We start from the raw sequence: 23,912 nt of genomic DNA, 5'->3' as shown, positions 1-23,912 counted from the left end.
CTTTTTCTGAAAATATTAAATCATCTATTACAAAGTATTTTGGTTTTGAATAACACATAAAATATATTGTTTAAAAAAATGAAACCCAGTTTAACAGAGGCATGGGCAGAAGCAGCTTCTTAGTCCCAATGACCCAAAGGTGCTTTTTCTATAAGGCAACTTGCACTTTCTTGGTTTTTGTTTTCTTTGAAAATGTCTCACTCCTCATCCAAGCTTGTTCAATTCTTCAGAAATTCTTCATCTCCACCCATCCTCAGGCCACCCATCGTCTTGGTTTTTAGCTTTTCAATTTAAGTCTTGTCATTTTTCTCCAAGGATGGCGTAGCAGTATATTAGAATCAATGGCACTATGCAGTATGATAGAACAAAATGCTCTTTGTTTTTCACTCATCCATTCATTTCTTTTATAAGACGAACAGGAAAAAAATCCAACCTACCTATCTGTCTCTGTGCTGAGACACGAGCAGTGGAGACTGATGTAGTATCAGGAGAAAATGAAGTTTTAGATGTTTCTGACGGGGATATTTCAGTTGACAGTGATTCAGAAACAGCAACTTTATTACTGGGTGCCATCTTGAGGATCACTGTTGTGAGATCAGACATGGATGACTGCAGTCTACCCGTGAGGTAAGCTGCTAGATGACTGGCTGGATGCAATGCTCCCATCTGTCCCAAAAGAAGTTTGGCTTGAGGAGAATTTTTACCATTAACCTGAAATAAAAGAGGCAAAATGCCACATCCGCTATCACGTCATGGCTCAATAGAGTCTAGAACATAGGTGCTGATTTAATTTGTACTTAATGCAATAGAATAGTGGGGTGTTTTTTTTTTAAAAAAGCTGAAATCAATTCCAATGAACTTCTTCTAAAATTTACTTCAATTTAAAAAGCAATTTGTAGCCACATGAATTACTGCTGTTTGGAAACATGTTCTTAACCCATCTTATTTTATCTAAAGTATTTTTCATGATTCAGAGCCTGGTCATGTGTTTTATTTTTAAAAAATTTCCATGGGAAAAACTTCTCTTAATAAAATATTAAACAATAAGTATCAAAACTCTTTCCTTACTCAGAAGTCTATGTATCAGATGTACAGTAGGTAGTCCTCAACTTACAACTAGTCACTTAGCAACTGTTTGAAGTCACAATGGAACTCCCTGGGGATACTTAGGACTCAGATTTGAGATTCCAGCAGTTCCCATTCCCACAATCACATGACTGCATGTTGGGCACTTGGCAACTGAGCTGCATTTACAGCCCTTTGTAGTGTTCCATGGTCACGTAAATGCATTTTATGACTATTTTGCCAAAAACTGGCATTTGCTTCCATTTTTTGGCAAAACCATGCCCATAGTGAGACACCCGTTCCCTTAACAACCACGGTATTCACTTAATAAATAAAGCAAAAAAAAAAAGGTAATAAAATTGGGTCAGTCATGTGGGTGACCCGATTTATGACCATCACAACTGCAGCTGATAGGCAGCTCAATTACATTCATAACTCAAAGACTACCTGTACTTGGACAAATTTTCTTCTGATAAATGAAGAATTTCTAATTGTTTACCCTTCTTGTTAGCTCAAGAAGCACAAATAAACTTACAGTTTTTGACTTGAGTGTTTAACACACTGCCTTCTACTTTAGTAACATGGCCAAAGTTAGGGCAAAAGAGGTTAAAGTCAGCAGTCAACATTAATAGGCAAGAAATTAGAAAGAAAACCCATCTGCTTATAATGTTTTAAGAATATCTGCAAGGAAAAAAAATCAACTAATTTCAAGTAATCAGAGTTTAGAGTGATTTTGTTTTCTCTACAAATAAGATCAGGAATCCTATTCATGAGTTTTTATCCCTCTCCACTTAACAGTAACAATTACTAAAAAAAATGTTGCTATGTAAAATTCTATAACATGAGAGGGGCTGGAGGGGGAATTCTATACACTGAAATCCAAACTGTCCCAGAAGAATCCCCTACCTGAATCAAGTCTGAGGAACTTAAGCCATATTTGCCTGTGTGAGCAATCAGATTTCCTGCAGAAGAAAGTCCTGCATAAAAGGGTAAACCTTTCTTCCTCTGTTCCTGTGATTTCTCAGGGGTTAATGTTATTTTTTCTGTCTTCTTGCACGGTGACAATCCAGCATTAGGTGACTCAACAGCGACAGGAAGGGTTTCGGTTTTGTTCTGACATGGTGGCACGGAGATTTTCACTCGCGAAGAATAGATGGGGGTGTGCTTTTCATCCCAGGTTTTACTTTCAGATTCTAGCTCAATAAGAAAGTTGCCTACTTTGAGCGATTTGGGCATCTTATTTTTGATATGCTGTGATAAGATATTCAAAATCTCATTGCGATCCTCCTCCCAGTTGCAATCAGAAATAATCTCAATCAGTTTGTTTTTGCCATCTGGGGTAATATGATGTGCATAAGAAGTAAATGGATCCTCAGCGCTACAGGAAAACCACCAGCTTTTCTCTAGGAAATAATGGAAAAAAGGTTTCTGAAATATTGCAATTCTACAACTTACAATTTAACTTGGATTTGTCTTGTTATTTTCATCAACATGAAAAAAATCACAAGGGAAAATACCAAAAGAAACAGATCTTAGTAAACAGTATCATACTTTATTTTATTAACAATAAAAGTATAATATTTAGGCATATGCTAAACACATATGAATTTTATATTGGCCAGATATTCATTAATATACTGAGATAACAAATCTTAGAAAACGTATGTTGTAAAATAATCAATCTAATAAAAATTGTACTTTGCGCTAACTAACCTAGCTTTCTGTCAACTTGTTCTATCATATTGCATAGGGCCATTTCTATTATTCTTATTGCTCATAATTTATCATACCAATATATAATTATCAAAATATTTCCCAAATTATATAAACCTTGTTTTACTGCCAATAATGGTGTCTGATTAGATTTTATCTGGTAATTGTGAATTTTGCCCTTCAAAATTATTTTAAGAATTGTAGGATATTTTTGAATTTTTGTCTTAATACTTGTTTTTGCAAATGCTTTATTTCCTATTCCCCAACCTGCCCCATCAGCGCAGCCTTTATGCTCAACAGGTACTGAGGCTAGAGACACTCACAAGCAGATTTGGGGTTTTCCCTTCATCAGCTACATTTATATAAATCTTGTATTAAGTCAGTAGTTTAACCTATGTCGTGATATGTTATCTTAATTGAGAAATATGGAGAGAGAGAGAGAGAGAGAGAGAGAGAGAGAGAGAGAGAGAGAGAGAGAGAGAGAGAGAGAGAGAGAGAGAGAGAGTGTTTGGTCTAGTACAGGGGTCGGCAACCTGAAAAAGGAAAAGAGCCACTGGGAACCAGTTCCATCACACATAAAAAAAAGTGGGAGCCGTGTGTGTGTGTCCATGCACGCGCATGCGCGGACGTACACGGTTGCCTTTTTTTTATGTGTTTTTATGCAGCCTGCAAACGTGCTGCGGCAGCTTTCTCAAAAAGCGTTTGCACGAAGGTATGCGCGCACGAAGGTACGCGCGCACCTCTCCAAAGGTTTGGGGAGGTGCGCGCGCACCTACGGTCGTTCGGAGAGGTGCGTGCGCACCTCTCGGAATGGGCAGCGGCGCCGCTTCTTGGGAAAGCTGCCGCGGCCCGTCTGCAGAGCTGCCGCTTTCGGCAGCCTGCAAACGTGCCGCGGCAGCTTTCTCAAAGAGCGGCGACGCTGCCCGTTCGCACGGAGGTGCGCGCGCACCTCTCCAAAGGTTTGGGGAGGTGCGCGCGCACCACTGCCCGTTCGAAGAGGTGCGCACGCACCGGGCCGCTGGGAGCCGCAGGAGACGGCTCAAAGAGCCGCATGCGGCTCCGGAGCCGCGGGTTGCCGACCCGTGGTCTAGTAATTAAGGCATCAGGCTAGAAATCTGGAGACCATAAGTTCAAGTCTTTCCTTAGCCATTAAAGCCAACTGGGTGACCTTAGTCCAGTCACCCTCTCTCAGCCCAACTCACCAGACAGGATTGTTACTGTGGGGAATATAGGAGGAGAAGGAGTATTAGAGTATTCGCTGCTTTGTTTGTAATAAAGTAATAAAGGTGGGAAATAAGGTAGGATATAATAAAATAAAATAAATAAATACCCACATATGCAGGATATAGTTTTATATTTTTCATTAAAATTTAGACTCCTGTTATTATTGCTAACAAAATAACTGAAATCTACAAACTAAATTTGTAGAAGTCTAAGTCTAGAATTTAAAATATCTGTTATATGAGTTGAATCATTTTGTCTGATTCAACTCATATAACAGATATTTTAAATTCTAGACTTATTTTCTATTTTAAGTAATAGATTCAGTGGGTTTTTTTTGCCACTGAGTTAACATAGCAGTAAGCATTAGTGCCTCAGATCAAACTGGGGTAGTATAGGGTAGTCCTCATACAATCATACAAACAGCAACAGTTCGAAGTTTACAATGGTGCTGAACAAACTGTAGTTATGCTCGGTCCTCAAAGTTACAATCAGTACAGGACCCCTGTAGTCACATGATTAAAATTTGAGCACTTTGCAGTCTTCCTGCAATTACTCTCACAGGGACACTTCAACTTTCCCACCTACCTATTTCTGCTCAATTAACGACAGCAACTGGGACTGTTATGGCCAAGCAATGTAGCCATTTCATCTTCTGTTATACAACTGCATCATTTACTAATGGAAATTCTGAACCCAATTACCACTGTTAAACAAGATCTATCTGTACTTTGTATATATTTTACATATGTACACAGGTATTAAAACATAGACAAAACATGCTATTTTTTTAAATATGGCAATGGCAGTATATGGTGTGGCTTGAGGTGCTCTGGTATAGTATGGTTTTACTGTGTTATGTTATGGTTGATAATTAGGTTGGGAAGTTTTGAAAGTGGGGTGGATTAAGAAGTTGAGAGGATCAAGCTGTTAGAAATGGCTGGAATCTGGGAGCAGATGTTACCTCACCTAATTACCATGGGATTCAGTTAACAATGGTGAGATTCAATTAATGACAGCGGTCAGGACAGCAGGGGCTGCCACTGCTAAGCCATGTAGCCATGTTTATTGACCATACTGCTTAGCGGTGGAAATGCCAGTTCCAATTGCCATCGTAAGTCGAGGATTACCTTGTTGCTATTTAGCAATATTCAGAATTGTGAGAGGTTCCCTATGCAATTCCTTGCAATGATTAACATTATATATTTACACTTGAATTCATAGTTTTGACTTTTTATTTCTAAATATACAGAGAACAATCCAGGTGATGCAGGAATGTTATTAAAAAACAAACTATTCACCACTGTGAATATCGGTCAGTATTAATGTAGTTGCATTTAGGCAGGACAAATCAATAGGAATATGCATTAAATCTACCCACTTCTCTGGAACATTGTTTTCCATAGTCTACATTGCCTCAGTCTAGTTCTGCTTAGCTTTCTTCCTTTGAAAAATATTCAATTTTGTTTAGATTGCAAAAATTACGCCTTACATATTTCATTGTCATGTGCTAACCGATCACACAAAGAACCTAATAACTAAGATCAAGTTTTAATTTTACCTCCAGGGTCTTTATCCTCTTCAATTTTCAGAGGCTGGGGTTCTGCATCACATTCCTGGAAACAATATAGAAATATATATATATACACACACATATATATATCTTAAAATCTGATTATAAATTCAACATCTTGTTTTCCAATATGCTTATCTGAAATCAACCTTTCAATCCCAACATTTCAAAATAGTCAGATTGAGCCATATGTGACAAAATTAGAAACTGGTGGTTTTCTGATTGACAGATTACATGTCACATCATTTTGGATACACATGTAGTCCTAGAGTTACATGGCAGATGAAGGCAGGATTGTGTCACTAGGTGATATGCTCATAAAGCATGACAGCATGTCAAAATGTAATCTTGGTTGCCACCCTAGCTGCAAGATGTGCAGGTCATTAAGCAGCAAGTGGTGGGAGTCAGAGGTAAGGATTGCAAGGGTGCCATAGAGGTGTGAGTGAGGCCCTGGGAACCCCAGTGGGGACCCTGTGAAAGTGAGGGAGAGGGGTGATGCAAGTGCATGCATGTTGAGTACAGGGAGGCCCAGGGAAGTAGTGGGGTGTCTGCATATTCAGGGAGGCCCAGGTTAGGAGAGTGCAGGGTGCCTGCATAGGAGTGAAATATATATTGGAGAAATTGTTCTGGGGAATTTCTCCAATGCATCAAACACACCAAGGTCAACAAGGACGAAATTATGGTCTCCTTCAATGTCACCACTCTCATCACCTCAACTGCAAAACCTCTACCGCAAACCCATTACAAATGGACCAGATGCTTCGCAAGCAACCAACGCACTGCACACAAAAGAAGCTGTGTCAAGACTCTCTTTAGACGGGCCAAGACACACCGCAGCACCACAACACAAAGAAAAGCAGAAAATAAACAGCTGCTCAACATCTTTCTCCATAATGGCTATCCAAAAAACCTTCACATTCCGACACACAGCACCCAAACCACAACACACCACACAGCCAACCATCACGGAAAAACTAAGCCTATCATACACAAAAGAGGTGTCAGAAATGACAGGCAGAATTCTCCAACCCCTAGGAATAGCAATAACCCGGAAACCCACAGCCCCACTCTGCCAGGAATTATCCAAACCAAAGATACAGAAGGAGGAAAGAAACAATGTAATCTACAAAATCAACTGTAACCATTGCAGCCAATGCTAGGTGGGACAAACATCACTAAAAACCATGATCCACAAACACCGGCTGGCAAACACCACAATCCCAAATCCTTAATCTTTACCCAAACCAACACCAAACAGTATCAGTTTGATTGGAGCAGCACAAAGTTCATTGGTCACGCTACCACCCACCACACTCCTGAGTTCATTGAAGCCTGGCACCCTATAAGCAATACCATCAACAGACACACTGACCCACAACCAGCCTACGAACCCCTCAGAATCCTAATCAACCACACAGAGACAGCACCGACCCTCAATCAATCCACACAAGCCCCCACACCCACCAGCAGTTCACCTCCCAACGACCCTGACCTGACATAACCTCCCCCTCAGAAGACTCACTGATGACTCACACCTGACCCATCCCAAGACCTATCACAAACCCTCACTTGACACACCCACACCTGAAGTCCTTATAAACAGAAGAACACTGACACTGAGGTCTCTAAACTCCGCTGAAGATGTTACCTAGCCTGGTAACAAAATGCTTAGAAACCAACCCACAAGCTTGGAGAACGAACCTTCACTCTCAATAACAATTCAGTTTGGTAGTACTGCATCTAGGTTCATTTCCTTAAGTTTAGTTTCCTATCTGGTTTGGTCATTGCTGAACATGCCTCAAATTACAATACTAACTAGTTTAATGTCAGCCCAGTAACTATTTTATCATTTTTCTTAAAAGATATACATTAAAAAATTGTCAGTACTGTAATACTTTACCTTTTCAATATGTTTTTCACAATACCGGGGGCACTTTTCCTGCTGAGCTTTCTCCCGTATTTTCCGTTCATATATTCGCACACGAGCACAAGTCATCATACTTTCAAAATATAGATAAACAGGGTCCTTATCTTCCTCTCGAATCTATAAATCACACAAAGTGAACTTTTAATTAAATGAATGTCAGTGTAAGTTGCATTGATATCATTTGAACAATTTAAGCACCTTTAGTGTTTTCTCTAGAACTATAAAAAGGAAGCAGTCTTTCAAAAGCTAGCTAATGTTTATTGGAAATGTTTCCCATTGAGCAAGAAAACAAAAGCCAGTCTGACTGCCCAAAGCTAAGTCATGATACAGCATCGATAAATAGCATTTGAGCCATTTTCTTTTAATGCCCCTTTTATCTGGGAGGAGTTTGATTCTGTGACCCCTGATGAAGTGGACAGGATTATGGGGAGGTTGAGCTCCACCACATGTTTATTGGACCCGTGCCCTTCCTGGCTGGTTTATGCAGCCAGGGAGAGGACACGAGGCTGGTTCCAGGCGGTGATATCTGCTTCTTTGAGTGAGGGTAATTTCCCCACCGTCTTGAAGGAGGCGGTGGTGAGACCTCTCCTCAAGAAGCCTGCCTTGGACCCAGCTGTCTTGAACAACTTTCGTCCAGTCTCCAACCTTCGCTTTCTTGCGAAGGTTGTTGAGAGTGTGGTGGCACATCAGCTCCCTCTGGTCCTGGATGAAGCGGATTATCTGGACCCGTACCAATCGGGTTTCAGGCCCGGGTACAGCACGGAGACGGCATTGGTCGCTCTGGTGAATGATCTCTGGAGGGCCCGGGATAGGGGATATTCCTCTGTCCTAGTCCTATTAGACCTCTCGGCAGCTTTCGATACCATCGACCATGGTATCCTGCTGCGGCGTCTCAGGGGATTGGGAGTGGGAGGCACAGTTCTTCGGTGGTTCTCCTCCTATCTCCTGGGACGTTCGCAGTCGGTGTTGGCAGGGGGGCAGAGATCGGCCCCTAGGTCTCTCGTTTGTGGAGTTCCTCAGGGTTCGGTTCTCTCGCCTCTCCTGTTCAACATCTACATGAAACCGCTGGGTGAGATCATTCGTGGTTTTGGAGTTGGGTATCATCAATATGCTGATGATACCCAACTTTTCATTTCGACCCCAAACCACCCCAGTGATGCCCTCGCTGTGATGTCCCGTTGCCTGGAGGCGGTTCGGGTCTGGATGGGGAGGAACAGACTTCAACTCAACCCTGACAAGACTGAGTGGCTGTACATTCCGGCATCCCGGGACATTCAAAATGTTCCATCACTTTCTATGGGGGGTGAGTCTTTACCCCCTGTAGATAGGGCTCGCAACTTGGGAGTCCTCCTAGATGCACAGCTTACCTTAGAAGATCATGTACTGGCCGTGACTAGGGGGGCTTTCGCACAGGTTCGCCTGGTGCGTCAGTTGCGGCCCTATCTAGACCGGGATGCCCTGTGTACGGTCACTCATGCGCTCGTGACCTCTCGTCTTGACTATTGCAATGCTCTCTACATGGGGCTTCCCTTGAAGACCACTCGGAGGCTCCAACTGGTACAGAATGCGGCCGCGAGAGTTGTCTTGGGAGTTTCCCGGTACTCCCATGTTACACCTTTGCTCCGCGAGCTGCATTGGTTACCAGTTGTCTTCCGGGTGAGGTTCAAGGTCTTAGTGATGGTTTTTAAGTCCTTACATGGCATGGGTCCGGAATACCTCGGGGACCACCTGCTGCCGGCGTCGACTCCCCTCCGCCCTGTGCGTTCCCACAGAGAGGGCCTCCTCAGGGTGCCTCCAGTCAGAGAATGTCGGCTGGTGGCCCCCAGGGGGAGGGCCTTCTCTGTGGGTGCTCCGGCTTTGTGGAATCAGCTGCCGGTTGAGCTCCGGATGGCACCGGATCTCCGCTCCTTCCGGCGCGGGTTAAAGACCCATTTATTTGAACAAGCTGGCCTGGCCTGATGGGGAGTTACTTAGGGTTTTAATATTTATATATATTTTCTATTGTTTTTACTGTGGGCAATAATTTAATTCTTTTTTAACTTTTGTATTTTTGTAGTTTTATGATATGCCCTGTTCACCACCCTGAGTCCTTCGGGAGAAGGGCGGTATAAAAATTTAATAAACCTTAAACCTTAAACCTTAAAAAAAGAGAAGTTTGAGCATGTGAGCATTTTGTTACAGTTTGCAGTTTGTTACACTGCAGTTTGTTACACCCTTAGTTACCCTGGGAAAAATACAGTGAACAGGTGGAAAACAATCCTTTTCACTTGTTATTTCTCAAGAAGCTAGAGGAAATAAAGATGGAAGGAGAGATGTTTGGTACAGTAATGGTACAGATAGGAAGGAAACATATGCTTAAAAGATGGGATGTGTTATTGTGTGAGAGAATGCACCCAGCAACAAAGATATGTGTAGAATGATTTCAGCTGGGTAATCAACTAGCCTAGAATGTAGCAGAAAAGGTAGCTATGTCTCATTACATCCATGTAACACTTCTATTCTATAAACTGCACTGGTTCCTCCTATATGCTTCCAATGCAATTTATCTATAAAGTCATGTGTGTCCCCCCCAAAAAAGGTGATTTGTGGGACTGTCTTCTCCCAAAGATATCTGCCCATCCCACATACCTCAATAGAGATGGCACACTCCAGATCCTTTCTTGGAAACAATATCACCTTGTAGGACCTAGGAAGCATGTGTTCTCAATGGCAGCCCCTTCCCTTTGGAATGTTCTCCCCTGATCACTGATATCTAGTTGGCTTCAACCCCAAGGGCCTTCGTAAAGGCATTCAAGATCTGGCTCTTTTCCTGGGCACTTGGGTCAGGATGATTATATGAGATATAAAGTACTTCAGTTCTGATTGTCTTTTAATTGTTTTAGTTTGCTTTTCTGATTAAGTGCCATTTTTCCTTTGTACTTTGGTTTAATGAATTTGTACTTTGCCCATAACAGTTTGAGCTGGATGGTCATATAAATGTTCTAAACCAAGAAACTCAGCTGGTTGAGGTCTGACAGTGAATGAATTAAGCATTATTTTTTTAAAAAAATCCATTTGAGTATATACATTTGGGGAAACTGACTGGGTATGATAGTCCTATGTAAGTGAATACATTTTAGAGAATTAAAAAAGTGATCTGAACTTAACATTTGTCACATATGAAACAACATTTTATAAGCAAAGGATTTCTCAGCTCTAGCTAGTTCAACTGGTAACCTATGCAGTCACCTATGGATTCTGTATTTGTACATAACAATTTTTTAAAACTTTTATTACCAGTTTTTTAATAGGTATCCTGCCATTCATTGTAAAATTTCATGCTCAAAACATGTGTTTCACTTTTTCCTATTCGTTTTGAACTTTAAATCAAGAGACTTAAAACAAAACAACAGCACTAACAATAGGAAAAAAAGTAATCTGTGTGACTTTGCAAATGACTGAGCAAAAAATTAAAGTAACCTGTATTCTTCATGATCTCTCAGTCCCATGCAGAAGAATATCAAAGTAACTCTTTAGGAGATGAAGCAGGAACTAAGAAACCAAGAAGTGAACTAATACTACAAAAATAATTAAATACTGTAGTTCCAAGATATCCAACCAATGTTTAACAAAAACAGTAGATGGAAATCATGTAGCAACATAAGAGCCTTATGTAATTACAAATCACCCAAGAAAAGCTACGTAGCTTATTACTGGAGGAGTCAGAAATTTAATGAGTCTTCATAAAGATCTGAAATCAGTTATACAAACTGCCAATATATTCATAAAAGAGAACAATATTCTGAATTATAGGCAGAATGAGATATATTTCTGGTTTAGCCTTAAACCTTACTTCTTTTACTTACCACTGGATTGGGTCTAGGTATATATACTCGTAATGGCTTGACTCCATTGGCCACTGAATTAACTTCAGTTGCTGTAGGCTTATCATCAGTTGACATGGTCTCTGGAATAGGTGACATCGCAGTTTTTGTTGCCTCAACATCTGATGGAGTTGGGATGTAAATTGGTTCTGGATCCATCTCTCCATCTTTTTTTACCCACAATGGAAAATTTTTAACAGGTTTTTCTGGTTCTGTATCACAAATAGCTAAGAAAAAAATGAAGTTATTTTTCAAAGAAAAATCTCCATTATCACAAAGTACTGCCTAGACATAAGTCTTCTCTCAACAAAATAATTATTTATAGTGGTAGTCTGTTTTACTTAAGTAATCAAAGAAATACTGAGCAGTCTTTATGAACAAAAACAAGAAATAAATGAAAAGTAGTGTCTACCTCCCCAATTATAAACAGGGAAAACTTAATAAAGAAACCAGGAAAATAATCCTTGAAATTAGATCTTTTGTTACCCAAATTTATTCCTCCACATAATCACAATTCACCACATAATTCTGCCAATAAAGGTCAAGCTTTCTAAACCAATGCTGAGAGAGCTTAATGCTTTGCCTTTTCAGCCAAATCCTCAGTCTTTTCCATCTCATTTGAATCAGATACCTACAAAGGTATTTTTTCCATTTTGAAAAAAGGAGGAAGTTGCATGGCAACAATTCTGAATTGTTTATCAAATTACGTGAGAAGGTGAAAGCCAAGCTTGCAATAGCCTCTTGGGTGACTTGTGAAGAAAAGCTAAATTGTCATGTGCTTCCAAACTCTGTTAAATTGTTGTTTTAAAATTTTAAGTGTTGCTAAAATTGATAGTGCTGTCTAGTTCAAGGAAATCCATGTAAATAGTACCATTTGCACATCCCCAAAAACTAGCTCTAGATTTCCCTGCCAAATCTTGGGTGCTCAATTTCCACTAAACCCGCCCCCCCCCCCCAAGTGTAGATCTGTTATATTTCATGGACCGATTACATTTTATCATTGTGTGGCAAATTTAAACTCTTGAAACTTTCATTTCTGCAATATGCATGCAAGGTAAGGAACCCATTAAGCACAAGCTTTGCAATACTGAAGAACATCAAAAATATGGTCCACCCAAATATTCCTGTAGAATACCAATCATGACAGCAATTTCCCTTTGAGTGAACTGGCAACTAACTTTAATCAGTTTATCAAACAAAATCTCTCAGTTGCTGTCATAGTTGTCTACTTTGTTCTCCATTACAGGTAGTCCTTGATTTACGACCACAATTGAGCCCCAAATTTCTTTGCTAAGCAAGGTAGTTGTTAAGTAAGTCATGCTTCATTTTACGACCTTTTTGCCATGGTTGTTAAGCAAATTGTTAAGTGAATCAGGCTATCCCCATTGACTTTGCTTGTCAGAAGCTCCCAAGGAAGGTTGCAAATGACTTTCCCAAGTCCTTGGGATGCTACAACCATTGTAAATACATGTCAGTTGCCAAGCACCCAAAGCTTGATGTGACTGTAGGGATACTGCAAAAGTCATAAGTGTGAGAACTAGTCATAAGTCACTTTTTTCAATGCCACTGTAACTTTGAACAATCGTTAAACAAATGGTTGTAAATTTAGGACTACCTGTAAATAAATCAGCTCTTCCCTGTTTACCATCTTAATGTGGCACAATACAGATAATCTTCAAATAATGATGGCAAATGGGACTGAAATTTCCAACAAGTTGCAACAAGGTGGAGACCACATGACTCTACAACATCGTAACTGTTCACCATCCAAAATCACTTAAGTAGACAGCTACAGAATTTAAACGAATGGATGAATGGATGGATGTCTTTGAGGTCTGGTCAGAAATACCACTCATTCAGTGTTACTGCAAATTTGAATGGTCACCGAATGAGTAGTTTCATTAAGCAAAGACAACAATACTCATGTCAACATAGTCATCACCATAAAAAAGTCTTATATTTGGCACTAAATTTCAACTAGAATAATTCCTCTGCCAATAAAAAAATAAATGACTTCTTTAAAGCACACATTGTACTTCTTGGGGGTTTCCATTCCATGCACCGCAATATAGCCTTTTCTCACAGTAGCTTCCTATCAACTGAACTGAAAGAACAGCTGCTAAAGATCATGTTAGAGTTTCTATTTAAGGGTATGCCACAAAGAAAGGGGTGGGTGGGTGTCAACTTATTCTCCAAAGCCAGAATGGGACAACTTGGTGCAGCCAACTCACCATGGCCAACTTGCTACGTGACAATTCAATTTAAATGCTTAAAATACTTTTAAAAGTATTTTAATTTCTGTCATTCAATTTCATTTTGTCCCTCCTCTTGCATCCTTTTTGTAATGATTCTATTCTACCATTTCTTCGATATTAGTGTAACTCTTGTCCCACATCAACAAGTTGGCCATTGCGAGTCGTCCTGCAAGTGAGTTGGCCACAGTAAGTTGGCTGTGGTGAGTTGGCCATGCCGAGTTTGCTATCCTGAATTGTCGTAGACCTCTCCAAAGCACCTGAAGGCAGCACATGAAGCAATGGATGGAAACTAATCAAGGAGAGATCCAACCTAGAACTAAGAAGAAATTTCCTGACAAAACAATTAATGACCTGCTTCCAGAAATTACGGGTGCTCCAACACTGGAGGTTTTAAAGAAGAGATTGGATTATCATTTGTCTGAAATGTTATAGGTTTTCTGCTTGAACAGGGAGTTGGACTAGAAGACCTCCAAGGTCCCTTCCAACTCTGTAATTCTGTTGGCAGTTCAGCACACTGAAGGCATTGCCTTTCATTCAACCCTTTTATAAATCTTTTGTGAGTAGAAGCATTTAAACATACCAGTGCTTTTTGAAACTTTTACTCTCAGGACCCCTTCCCACTTTTAAAAATGTTTGAATGATCTCAAAACAACTTTTGTTTGTATGGGTATATTTAGTGATATTTATCAGAGTAAAAATTAAAATTGCCCCTTTACTGCCTCTACCATTTCTCATGACTCTCTGGTAGTATTTTAATATTGTATTTTGTTAGTATTCTATCGGTATTCTATCTGGGGGACTCCCGGGAAGTTCTTGGACCGCACTTTAAGAAACATAGCAATGTATTTATTCTTCAACTTCAGGTGTTGCTGTACTGAAGTAAATATCTAGAGTAAACTATTTTCTTGCACTGTAAACATAAAGAAAACTCGGAATAGAGGGCCAGTTGATTCCAAGCACCATATGCTATAGAGAAATTGCCCAAGCAATTTGTATTTGGGTGAAAAAGAGGGATAAAATGATAATAAAATAAATGCACAAGTTTGTTCAGATTTAGTTTAGGATCATATTTGGCCTTCGAGTGGTGTGCTAGGAGATGCACTCTAAAATAACAGCAAGGCCAGAAGAACTGACGAACTTCCTATCCTATTATATCTTTGTTAAATTATGTAGCTTTCATAGCAACATATAAAATCAATATCATGTAACAGCCACAATAAAGTTGTTATATACAAATCTTTAATAGGAATCTTCTTAATGAATCTGAAGGAATCTAACGTCGGGACTTGCAAGACTAAAGGTAAATCCCAGCAAATAAAGCAATCGATAATAGGAAGAAATATCAATTTGTCCCTTCTAAGAATCCGTTTAGCGTAAGGGTTCGCAAGGATCAGGTGCCTCGGATCATCACAAAATACAGATCTAACGGAATTTGCCTGCCTCCACAATGAGTTGTCCTTCATTCTGCTGTCTAGGTCCACCTGAAGGAAACCTAACAGTTGGGCAAGTCCTGCTTCTGTTGAAGACAACTTCCCCTTGCATCAACAAAGAAAAGCTCTCTGTGTCAATCTATAAATGTGAATCAAGCTTGGTGACTTAGCCACTAAGATGGTGTCTATCAACACTTTGGGAACCACTGCTTCCATGAATTCCAGGTGCTAATATGAAGCCATCCTGGGTCTTAATATGGGAAAAGAGTTTGGCCACTCTAGAAGATGCCAGATACTCAATGCTCATCTCCAACAGAGTTGAGAACCAATGTCTCCTGGCTCAAAAGGAAGCAATGATTATTTGTCCTGTGCAACATTCTTGATAAAATTGAGAACAGAGGAAATGCCTACAGTAGCTGATGAAGCCAAGGAGTCATAATGCATCAGTCCCTACTTCCTTACATCATGGAAGTGAAAGAACCCTCTGGTCCTCTTCCTATTCAATTCTCCCTTGTGGCAGAGAGGTAAACCAAAAGGACTGTTCACAAATCTTTAATTATCCATAAGACTTCTGAGTGCAATGTCTACTCTCCTAGGGCAGAAAATGTCTCCTAAACACCACTTAGGAGATACAATGTCTTTCTGGCCAGAAAGACAGGAGAGATACTGTAATATTATTCACTTTCATCTCTTTCCCCTCTCTGTGATTCTTCAGGTGCATTTTTGTGAAGACAATGTCAATCCAAAATCAGAATGTGATGCCTTTCTATCAGTGCCATGGCAGCTTTTAACACCTTGTCACATTGCCCTCATTTCCAAGTTGACTCGTCCCAGACCAGGTGCTCTTGAGACCAATGGTTGATTTGAATTCCAGCTATATTGGCTGGCTTTCCTGTTGTACGATTCTCTGAAGATCACCTCCCTGGAAAGGATGATTAACTCAAAACCACTATTTGTGGGAGCTGTTCACTGTATTGGGCCTTTAAAACCAAACATATCTTTTAGGTAATCTGCTCCTAAAATCCAAGAAGATATCATTGTAACAATCCTATAAGTAGTTGTGGCTTAAGGCTCCTTTTCTATTTTAAATGCACATCCAGTGCCAACACCTGTCTGTAATGTGGAAGTCTTTAATCTGATTCAATAAACTGTTCCAACATTTGTAGGGTTAATATAAATTAAGAATACATTTATAACAAACAGTAACAAGCAGAACAAAAAATAGGGAAAAAAAGCTTTGAATTGGCCTGGTCATAACCCAGAATTCACTGAACTTTTTGTAAGTATCCATAATGATTCAATTTCTGCAGAATGTAATTTTTTCATCTGGAAATAACATTATCTATTACAACTATGAAAACCAAACCTGTAAAGAAAAAGAATAATTTAACTCAATGTTGTTCCACATTGTTGTTTCTACTTTGATTACACTTCCTTCTTGGAAACCTATCATTAGGTTTTCAATGCAGCTACTAGGACAAAAAACCCCAATCACTTATAATTTTTCCACTTTTACCACTTACTGCCAAATCATCTCCTAAACCAGAGTGTCAAACTGCCGGCCTGTGGGCCAGATGCGTCACGCAGAAGCCACACCCACCCCATTGCTGGCAATGGCAAAACCGTCCCGATACGTTGCGCAACGTCACGTGACGTCACGAGTTTGACATGTCTGACCTAAACTGAAATTCCAGAGCTACAAAATTAATTAATAAACATGGTTATAATTGAAACATTTTTGCATTTAAAAATTATGTCCTACATCAGTTCCATGATACATGTGTGCTGAAATAACACAATCTTTTTGAAAAATAATAATGGATATAGCTACTGAACAGCTTAGCAAGCTAAATAGCTTATCAATACTTACTATATTCAACCTTCTTTTTCTTCTTCTTATCTTTTAGTTTCATTTTTTCTTGCTCATCTTTTGCTATTACATCTGTTTGTTGTTCCTGATTTCTTTCACGATATAATTTATGCTTCCCATGCAGAGGCTTCTCCTGGATCTTTTTGTGCTTAACTAAGACAACTTTTCTTTTTAGGCAAGTACATCCAAACATGCAATCTGGTTTGCGGCAATGTGTTGGCTGACGTTTTTCAACCGCTAAACTAGAACAGATACACCCAAGCCGACAAAAATCATTGTTGCATGGTGGTGCTTTCTTTTTAATTATTTTGTGAATTGGTTTGTTTTTGAGTGAAGCCTGAAAAGTGTTAATATATACCTTTGTTATATATTCAGATAAATATTTGCAGAGCCACAAATGAAAAGCAAATGTCATAGTATAGTTCACAGAATTACTGGCAAAGAATTCTATACAGCAGGCTAGCATTTAGAATCCAGTGGGGTGTTTAATCTATTGCAGAAAAGCAGCAATGTAACACTGACATATTTATTTCAACAGACTACATATCTACTATTAATACTAAAATCAGCTTAACTGTATTACAAAATTATAGGAATAATATAACCAAGATGAATGAAAGCTGCACATCTTCCTTGATTTTTTTCTAGATCCAAAAACAACCTATACAGGTAGTCCACAACTTACAAACATTCATTTAGTGATTTTCAAATTTACAAGGGCACTGAAAAAAGTGACGACCGGTCCTCGGACTTACAACTGATGCAGCATCCCCACAGTCACATGATCAAAATTCGGGTGCTTGGCAACCAGCATGTATTTTTGATGGTTGCAGCATCCTGATTGCCATTTGCAACCTTTCCAGCTGGCTTCTGACAAGCAAAGTCAATGGGGGGAACCAGATGGGCTTAAGGACATGATTCACTTAACAACTGCCTTGCTTAGCAACAGAAATTCTGGTCTCAATTGTAATCATAAACTGAGGACTATCTATACATTTTAATAAAATCTAAATAATCCCAGAGCTGCTCACTATAATATCAATAATAGTTACCAATATAATGCAAGACTAAAGTCTGACAAACCAAAATCAAAGTAATTAAACAATTGTAGATTTTAATAATTGAAATACGATGGCCTTTACCAGTGTAATGGATTTAGATACCTATCAGCTTTCTGGGAACTCTTAAGTATTCTATGAAGCTATTGTCTTATTCCAAGGAAAGGGGAAATCTTCGTAGGAATATGTTCTTTAATGCTAAATCTAAAGTCTTCTACTCAGAAAACTGAACGACGAAAAATGACATTATGCCTTTCGACTCTTAAAAGGACCCTGAATCATGTCCTGTTTTCTAGTACAAGGTAATTATTGTAGAAATCACTTACAAAATTGTTCAGACAAATTGTTAAGACAAAATTTATATTTTCATCCTTTAAACTTACCTGAGCAGTCAGTAAAATTGTCAAAGATAGTTCAGCTCGTTCCTCTGTAATGTATGTCCGTGGTTTTCCATCCCATAATGCACAATCTTCTAAATCCAGCAGTTTCAACTGAGTCTTGGATAAAGTTGACAGGCGACTGCCCTGTTGCTGCTGCACCTGACGCACTGTGAGCTGTTTGCTCTGCAAATTTTCTTCTGTGCCCAACATCATCAAAGCATCTTTCTCAGTAACTGTCTGATCAATCACCTGAGATTTGGAAACTTTCTCTTCTGACACTAATTTATGTTTGTGGTTTTTTGCAACAGATAAATCTATTGCACCTTTTGGAGGAGATTTTTCTTTGCCTCTTGAGACTGCTTGCTTTTGGTTCTTAACTTTCTCTTTTTTCTTTTTAGAAATAGCAGGTAAGCCAAGAGGTTTGGAAGTATAAGAACTCAAATTAGAAGCAATGGATTGTTTTTTTAGAACACTATCTAACGTCCGCACGTAGCTGGTGCTTTTAGTTGGAAGCTGATAAACTACAGGAGAACTAGATGTGCTAGGAGAAAATCCAATGCTTGTTTCCATCAACTTTCCTTCATTTTCTAAGTATTCATCGAGTTTGTCGCTGCAGAAGGCAGATCGATTTTTCAACAAGCCTTCTAAAATGATGCCTAAATAATAATAAAAATACTTTTTAGATTAAGAGTACTTAAAATCTAAAGTTGCAACATGCTTGCACAAATTGCATTAACTGAATTTCAGAATATTTAGCTAAGCTTAGAAATGTTAAAAACTACAGGAATTTAACTGCAAATGTAAAGAGAAATAAATATTGGAAAAGATTTCAATTATGATTGTAATTATGAAGCCTTCCAGAAGACATTCCACTTTCTTTTTTTTTTACATAAATTCAATTTGGAAAACCTAATTATCCCCAAAGGTTTAAAGGAGGAGATATTAATAAAAAGCTCATATCAATGTCTGACAATTGCAGTTTCAGCAACATATTGCTTCCCTATATACTAGGAAGATGAGGCCAGAGGGTATTTAATGTAAATTATATTGATTTTTTAAATCACTATTTAAATCATTTCTTGGTCAAATTAAATTTCAACTTTTTAAATCACTAGTTGCATTGTTAAGAAAAGAGAACACATTCTTGTTTAATATTCGAGACGGATATGTCCATTACATACAAAAGGCACAGTGCCTACTGCCTATTAGAAATGTTTTTAAATCAGAAATATTAAGCTCAAGGAAGTCAATGTTCCATTATCCTAATATTGAGAACTTTTGATAATGGCCAAAATATTGTTCAAAACTGCTTTTTAAAATGATTTGCTGAACAACACAATACTCAGTTCCACCACACATGTTATGCGAGAGTTAATTTGTGGGAATACATTGCAATTTCAACATCAGTCTTGAGCACCAAAGTCTTTTGCTAGAAAATGCATCAAATTAGAACTCCAACTATAGTTGCAGGGGCTTAGACTTTCTTCTTATTACTGGATGAAAATCCAAAAGATCTTTTCCTTTTCTGACAGATCAATATATACTAGTTATTGCTTGTTGTTGTACGTCATTTCTAATCATTCCAGACAATATCGATATATAATTATCGACTACCTATTCCAGGCCTGAACCCGATCTACTTAATGTCCAGCTTTAAGTTTAAAATATGACGGTCATTCTGTTTCTTCAAGTAGAAAAAGTTTTGTGCTGTGTAAAACGTTCATGTAAAATTAATAGAATCCATACATATTGGATAAGACCAGCATAGGTTTATGCAATTTGGCAACCATTATTAGAAATGCTTGGCAGTTTAGTTTTCTAACAATTATGTTTTAATTATGATTTAATGCTTCCTTCTTTCAACAAAGAGCAAACCTATAAATAAAATTTGTAACAGTCTGTATATTTTACCTAAGGCAGGGGTCCCCAACCCCTGGTCCATGGACCAGTACTGGGCCATGGCATGCCAGCAACTGGTCCGCACAAACAAGCACGCGCCCCATCTGTGGGATGCAGGCAGTACACAAAACCACATACTCTCCAGTCCGTGGAAAAACCTCTCTCCATGGAACCGGTTCCTGGTGCCCAAAAAGGTTGGGGGCTTCTGACCTAAGGTTCTTTTCTAAGGGCCACCACCAAAAGACCCAGAGTCATTTGGGTAGTGAGATGGGTAGCATATAAATTTAATAAATAAAGGAAGCTAGGTCCATTTGTTTTTTCCCAGCAATATGGCAGTCACTTCTAGTGAATATCAGATATGCTTTAACAGGCAATGTAAACTTTACTTGAGCATGTTTAATAACTTAGATTTACTTTTGCTTTGTGGATTTCATTTGTTATTTAATATGTACTCAGTTGGAACAAAAATATTTTATAAATAATAGTAATAATTTATGTTAAAGATTGTAAAGCAATTCTGAGTCAACAAATTTTAAAACAGAACTTCTGAAATTCTTCTCAGTTTAAGTGTAGGCAGTAGAAAAGACTCAATTCCATTTTTCTCCCCTTTCTAGAATATATTAATCAATTGGGGTTTTAAAAAGCAGACAAATACAGAGAATACTGGGCTATCAATTGTCTTCTTAAGTACAGTATGTAGTTTCCAAATCACTAGCAACTTGTAGCACAAACATTATCTTAGCATAGTGAATCACATTATGACACAATTTTTGAGCACAGTACATTTTGTTAACCCAGATTTAAAATGTACAATATTTTATATGGTCTATAATACATTAAGATTTCCTTTCCACCCTTGCCACGTCATGTATCTGGGAAGCTTTAAACTAGAGTAAGCCAGCTAAGAATGGGAGCCAGATATTAATAATGGAATGCATTTTTGGTCTGTAATTTTAATTAAATTGTGGGGGGGGGAAATCTTGAGTATTTTTTATCTAACAAAATTCTAAAAATAAACTTGTTTCAAAAACATAAAATATACATGCATACCTTATGTGTCCTCTGTGATCTATAGCCACAGAATATTTTAAAATCACAATTTTATGCATTCTTTCTCTCATTTTCTCATTTCATTTTCTTATAGTAACATTCTGTATCCAACGTTTTCCTCTTACCTTCATTTTTTGAAGGGTTGTGAAATTTTCCTCGCCAACCCTTTATTTTAGTGATGTCATTTGTCTTTCCAGTCCTTGAAATAAAATGAAGTCCAGCATCTGGCAGTATAAATGAGTTGAGAAAAATGGGAACAAAAGAACTGTGAGATCATCTTGCTTGACAAACCCATTAAAAAACATGCTACAATACTCACAAATACACAGCTGCTACCATGTACTTAACATGTGTGGTCATCTAGACTTGCAATTCCTTTGTGTAATTTCATGCTCTGTATCAATTGTGACCTTTCCTGGACCATAAGGCTTTATTCAGTTATTCTTGCCCTGGTCACCTCTAGAATGGATGACTGTAACCTGCTGTTCATGATGAGTTGGTAAGATGGTTGCGTAATACGATGATAGTCTCTCCTACTATCTTGCATTTTTTTTAAAAAAAATTCTTGTTTTTACTTAGTGTTTTATGATGTTTGTTGTTATGTACTATACTCTGCTCACAGTCACGTCTTGTGAGATGGGCGGCTATATAAACTTGTTAAATAGATAAGACAGTTACATATGTAAATTCTGAAAAAGTACTCTGGTTTTTGTTTATTTTCTTTGGAGATTTATTGCAGTATTACAAATTGAGTATATCTTTTTCATTTAAATCACTGAGCTTAAAATAAGTCAAATATTATAGATGTTTAACATGGCAATATTGTCATCTACTACTTACTGGAGCATCCAATTATAAATGCAGATTGTGTTATCTTACATGAACTTACTTATCTCATACTGTAGTACAAATATGAGCCCAGCTGCTACAATAAGTAATGGTTTATAGCCTAATGAGGCTATAACCAGTCTATTATGATTCATCTAATATCTACACTAAAACAAACCATGTACTGTACAATGTATAAGCAGTCACCTTACTGAACAATATATCTATAGATGGATAAAACAAAACATGGTGTATTGTTGCAAATCTCTTTCAAAGATACAGAAATACTCTACAACTCAATTTTAAGCAATCCTGCATTAAGATGCTGACTTACCGGCAGAATTAGAATCAGTTCCTTCATTTTTCCATGAAGCACATTCCTCTGAATAACTTAAGGGCAACTGCACACCCAAATACTTCAGATCAATGCTCATTGTTGGGTCCACAAAATTCAATTTTAAACCCACTGAAGGAATGAAGGAATTTTTATACCATTATTAAAACAATTGTGTATGCATATCAAGATCACTGTCATGTTTACTCTTGCCAGGATTTTATTTTACAATATAAAGCTGAAAAACAATACTTTTCAATTGGTTTCCTACCCAGTATAAATTATTCCCGCTTAATTAAACTTCACATGGATACAAAGATTACCAAATTAGACGCTACAAAGTTTCCCCTTAACTGTTTGCAAAATACCTTCAAATATAACTTAAGAAGACATCTAGCTGGCATTAAGTATAGCTTCATTAAACAGTATCAATACTGAATTTAAATGTTGATATAATTCATCACCAGAGTTCAACTTAATGAGAAAAGTATAGTACTGAAAAGGGGAAAGAAAAAAGAAATCTACTATAAAAACCAAATCTCATGACCAATGTTGAAACCACAATCTACATTAAGATAACATCAATCTGTATTTATATCTTTACCTTCCACTTCCCAATGTCAGCATTTCTTAGATCTAGTTAGTTTGCAGAAGTAGAAAAACATTTTCACAATCTCACATTTTCTCTATTTGATTACCGACCCTTGTGGCCTGTCATACTGCCCCTATAAAAGGAAAACTCTCCAGTTTCCAACTCATTTGCCTATTCAGATTTCCAGATTTTGTGTGTGTGTGATTTAATGATAAATGAGCATGCAGTTTCCGGCATCATGTGACTTTGGGGGCACTGAAGCAGCAGGAACTTTGAGTGCTAGTCATAAGTCCCTTCATTCAGCACCTTCATAACTTTGAACACTCACTGAACAAATAGCAATAGCACTTAGACTTATATACCGCTTCATAATGCTTTACAGCCCTCTCTAATTGGTTTACAGAGTCAGCATATTGTCCCCAACAATCTGGGTCCTCATTTTACCAACTACGGAGATCTTCAGTCATCCAGGTCATAGTTATCCCAAAGATGCTTTTTCACGAGGCAACTGGACTTTCTTGTTTTTCTTTGAAGACATTTCGCTTGTCATCCAAGAAGCTTCTTCAGAAGAGCTGAAGAAGCTTCTTGGATGAGAAGGGAAACGTCTTCAAAGAAAAACAAGAAAGTCCAGTTGCCTCATGAAAAAGCATCTTTAGGCATTTTACCAATCTTGGAAGGATGAGTCAACCTTGAGCCAGTCAGGATCGAACTCCTAGCAGTGGGCAGAGTTAGCCTGCAATAATGCATTCTAACTACTACACCACCATGGCTCAAATGTTTGTAACTCAAGGTCTACTGATAAAACAACTATACAGTGGAAAAACAGACTACAGTTCCTGAATATTTTTGTAGTA

General features: G+C 38.3%; 1 protein-coding gene across 1 annotated transcript in view; it reads right to left on the bottom strand.

The window, feature by feature from the left end:
* The window catches only part of MGA (MAX dimerization protein MGA), a 66,389-nt gene that overhangs the window by 29,263 nt on the left and 13,214 nt on the right, over window positions 1-23,912 (bottom strand). Inside the window, exons 7-15 of the mRNA XM_081341770.1 lie at window positions 22,467-22,598; window positions 21,430-21,528; window positions 18,359-19,011; window positions 16,918-17,254; window positions 11,345-11,589; window positions 7,473-7,616; window positions 5,561-5,615; window positions 1,972-2,468; window positions 438-711 (exon numbers count right to left, since the gene is read on the bottom strand). Coding sequence (XP_081197896.1) covers window positions 438-711; window positions 1,972-2,468; window positions 5,561-5,615; window positions 7,473-7,616; window positions 11,345-11,589; window positions 16,918-17,254; window positions 18,359-19,011; window positions 21,430-21,528; window positions 22,467-22,598 — 2,436 coding nt within the window. The remainder of the gene's footprint in view (window positions 1-437; window positions 712-1,971; window positions 2,469-5,560; window positions 5,616-7,472; window positions 7,617-11,344; window positions 11,590-16,917; window positions 17,255-18,358; window positions 19,012-21,429; window positions 21,529-22,466; window positions 22,599-23,912) is intronic.

The sequence above is a fragment of the Vipera berus genome (assembly GCF_964194415.1).
Source record: "Vipera berus genome assembly, chromosome: 1".
Lineage (NCBI taxonomy): Eukaryota > Metazoa > Chordata > Lepidosauria > Squamata > Viperidae > Vipera > Vipera berus.
The sequence above is the reverse complement of the archived record's forward strand: the minus strand, read 5'-3'. Positions and strand labels throughout refer to the sequence as shown.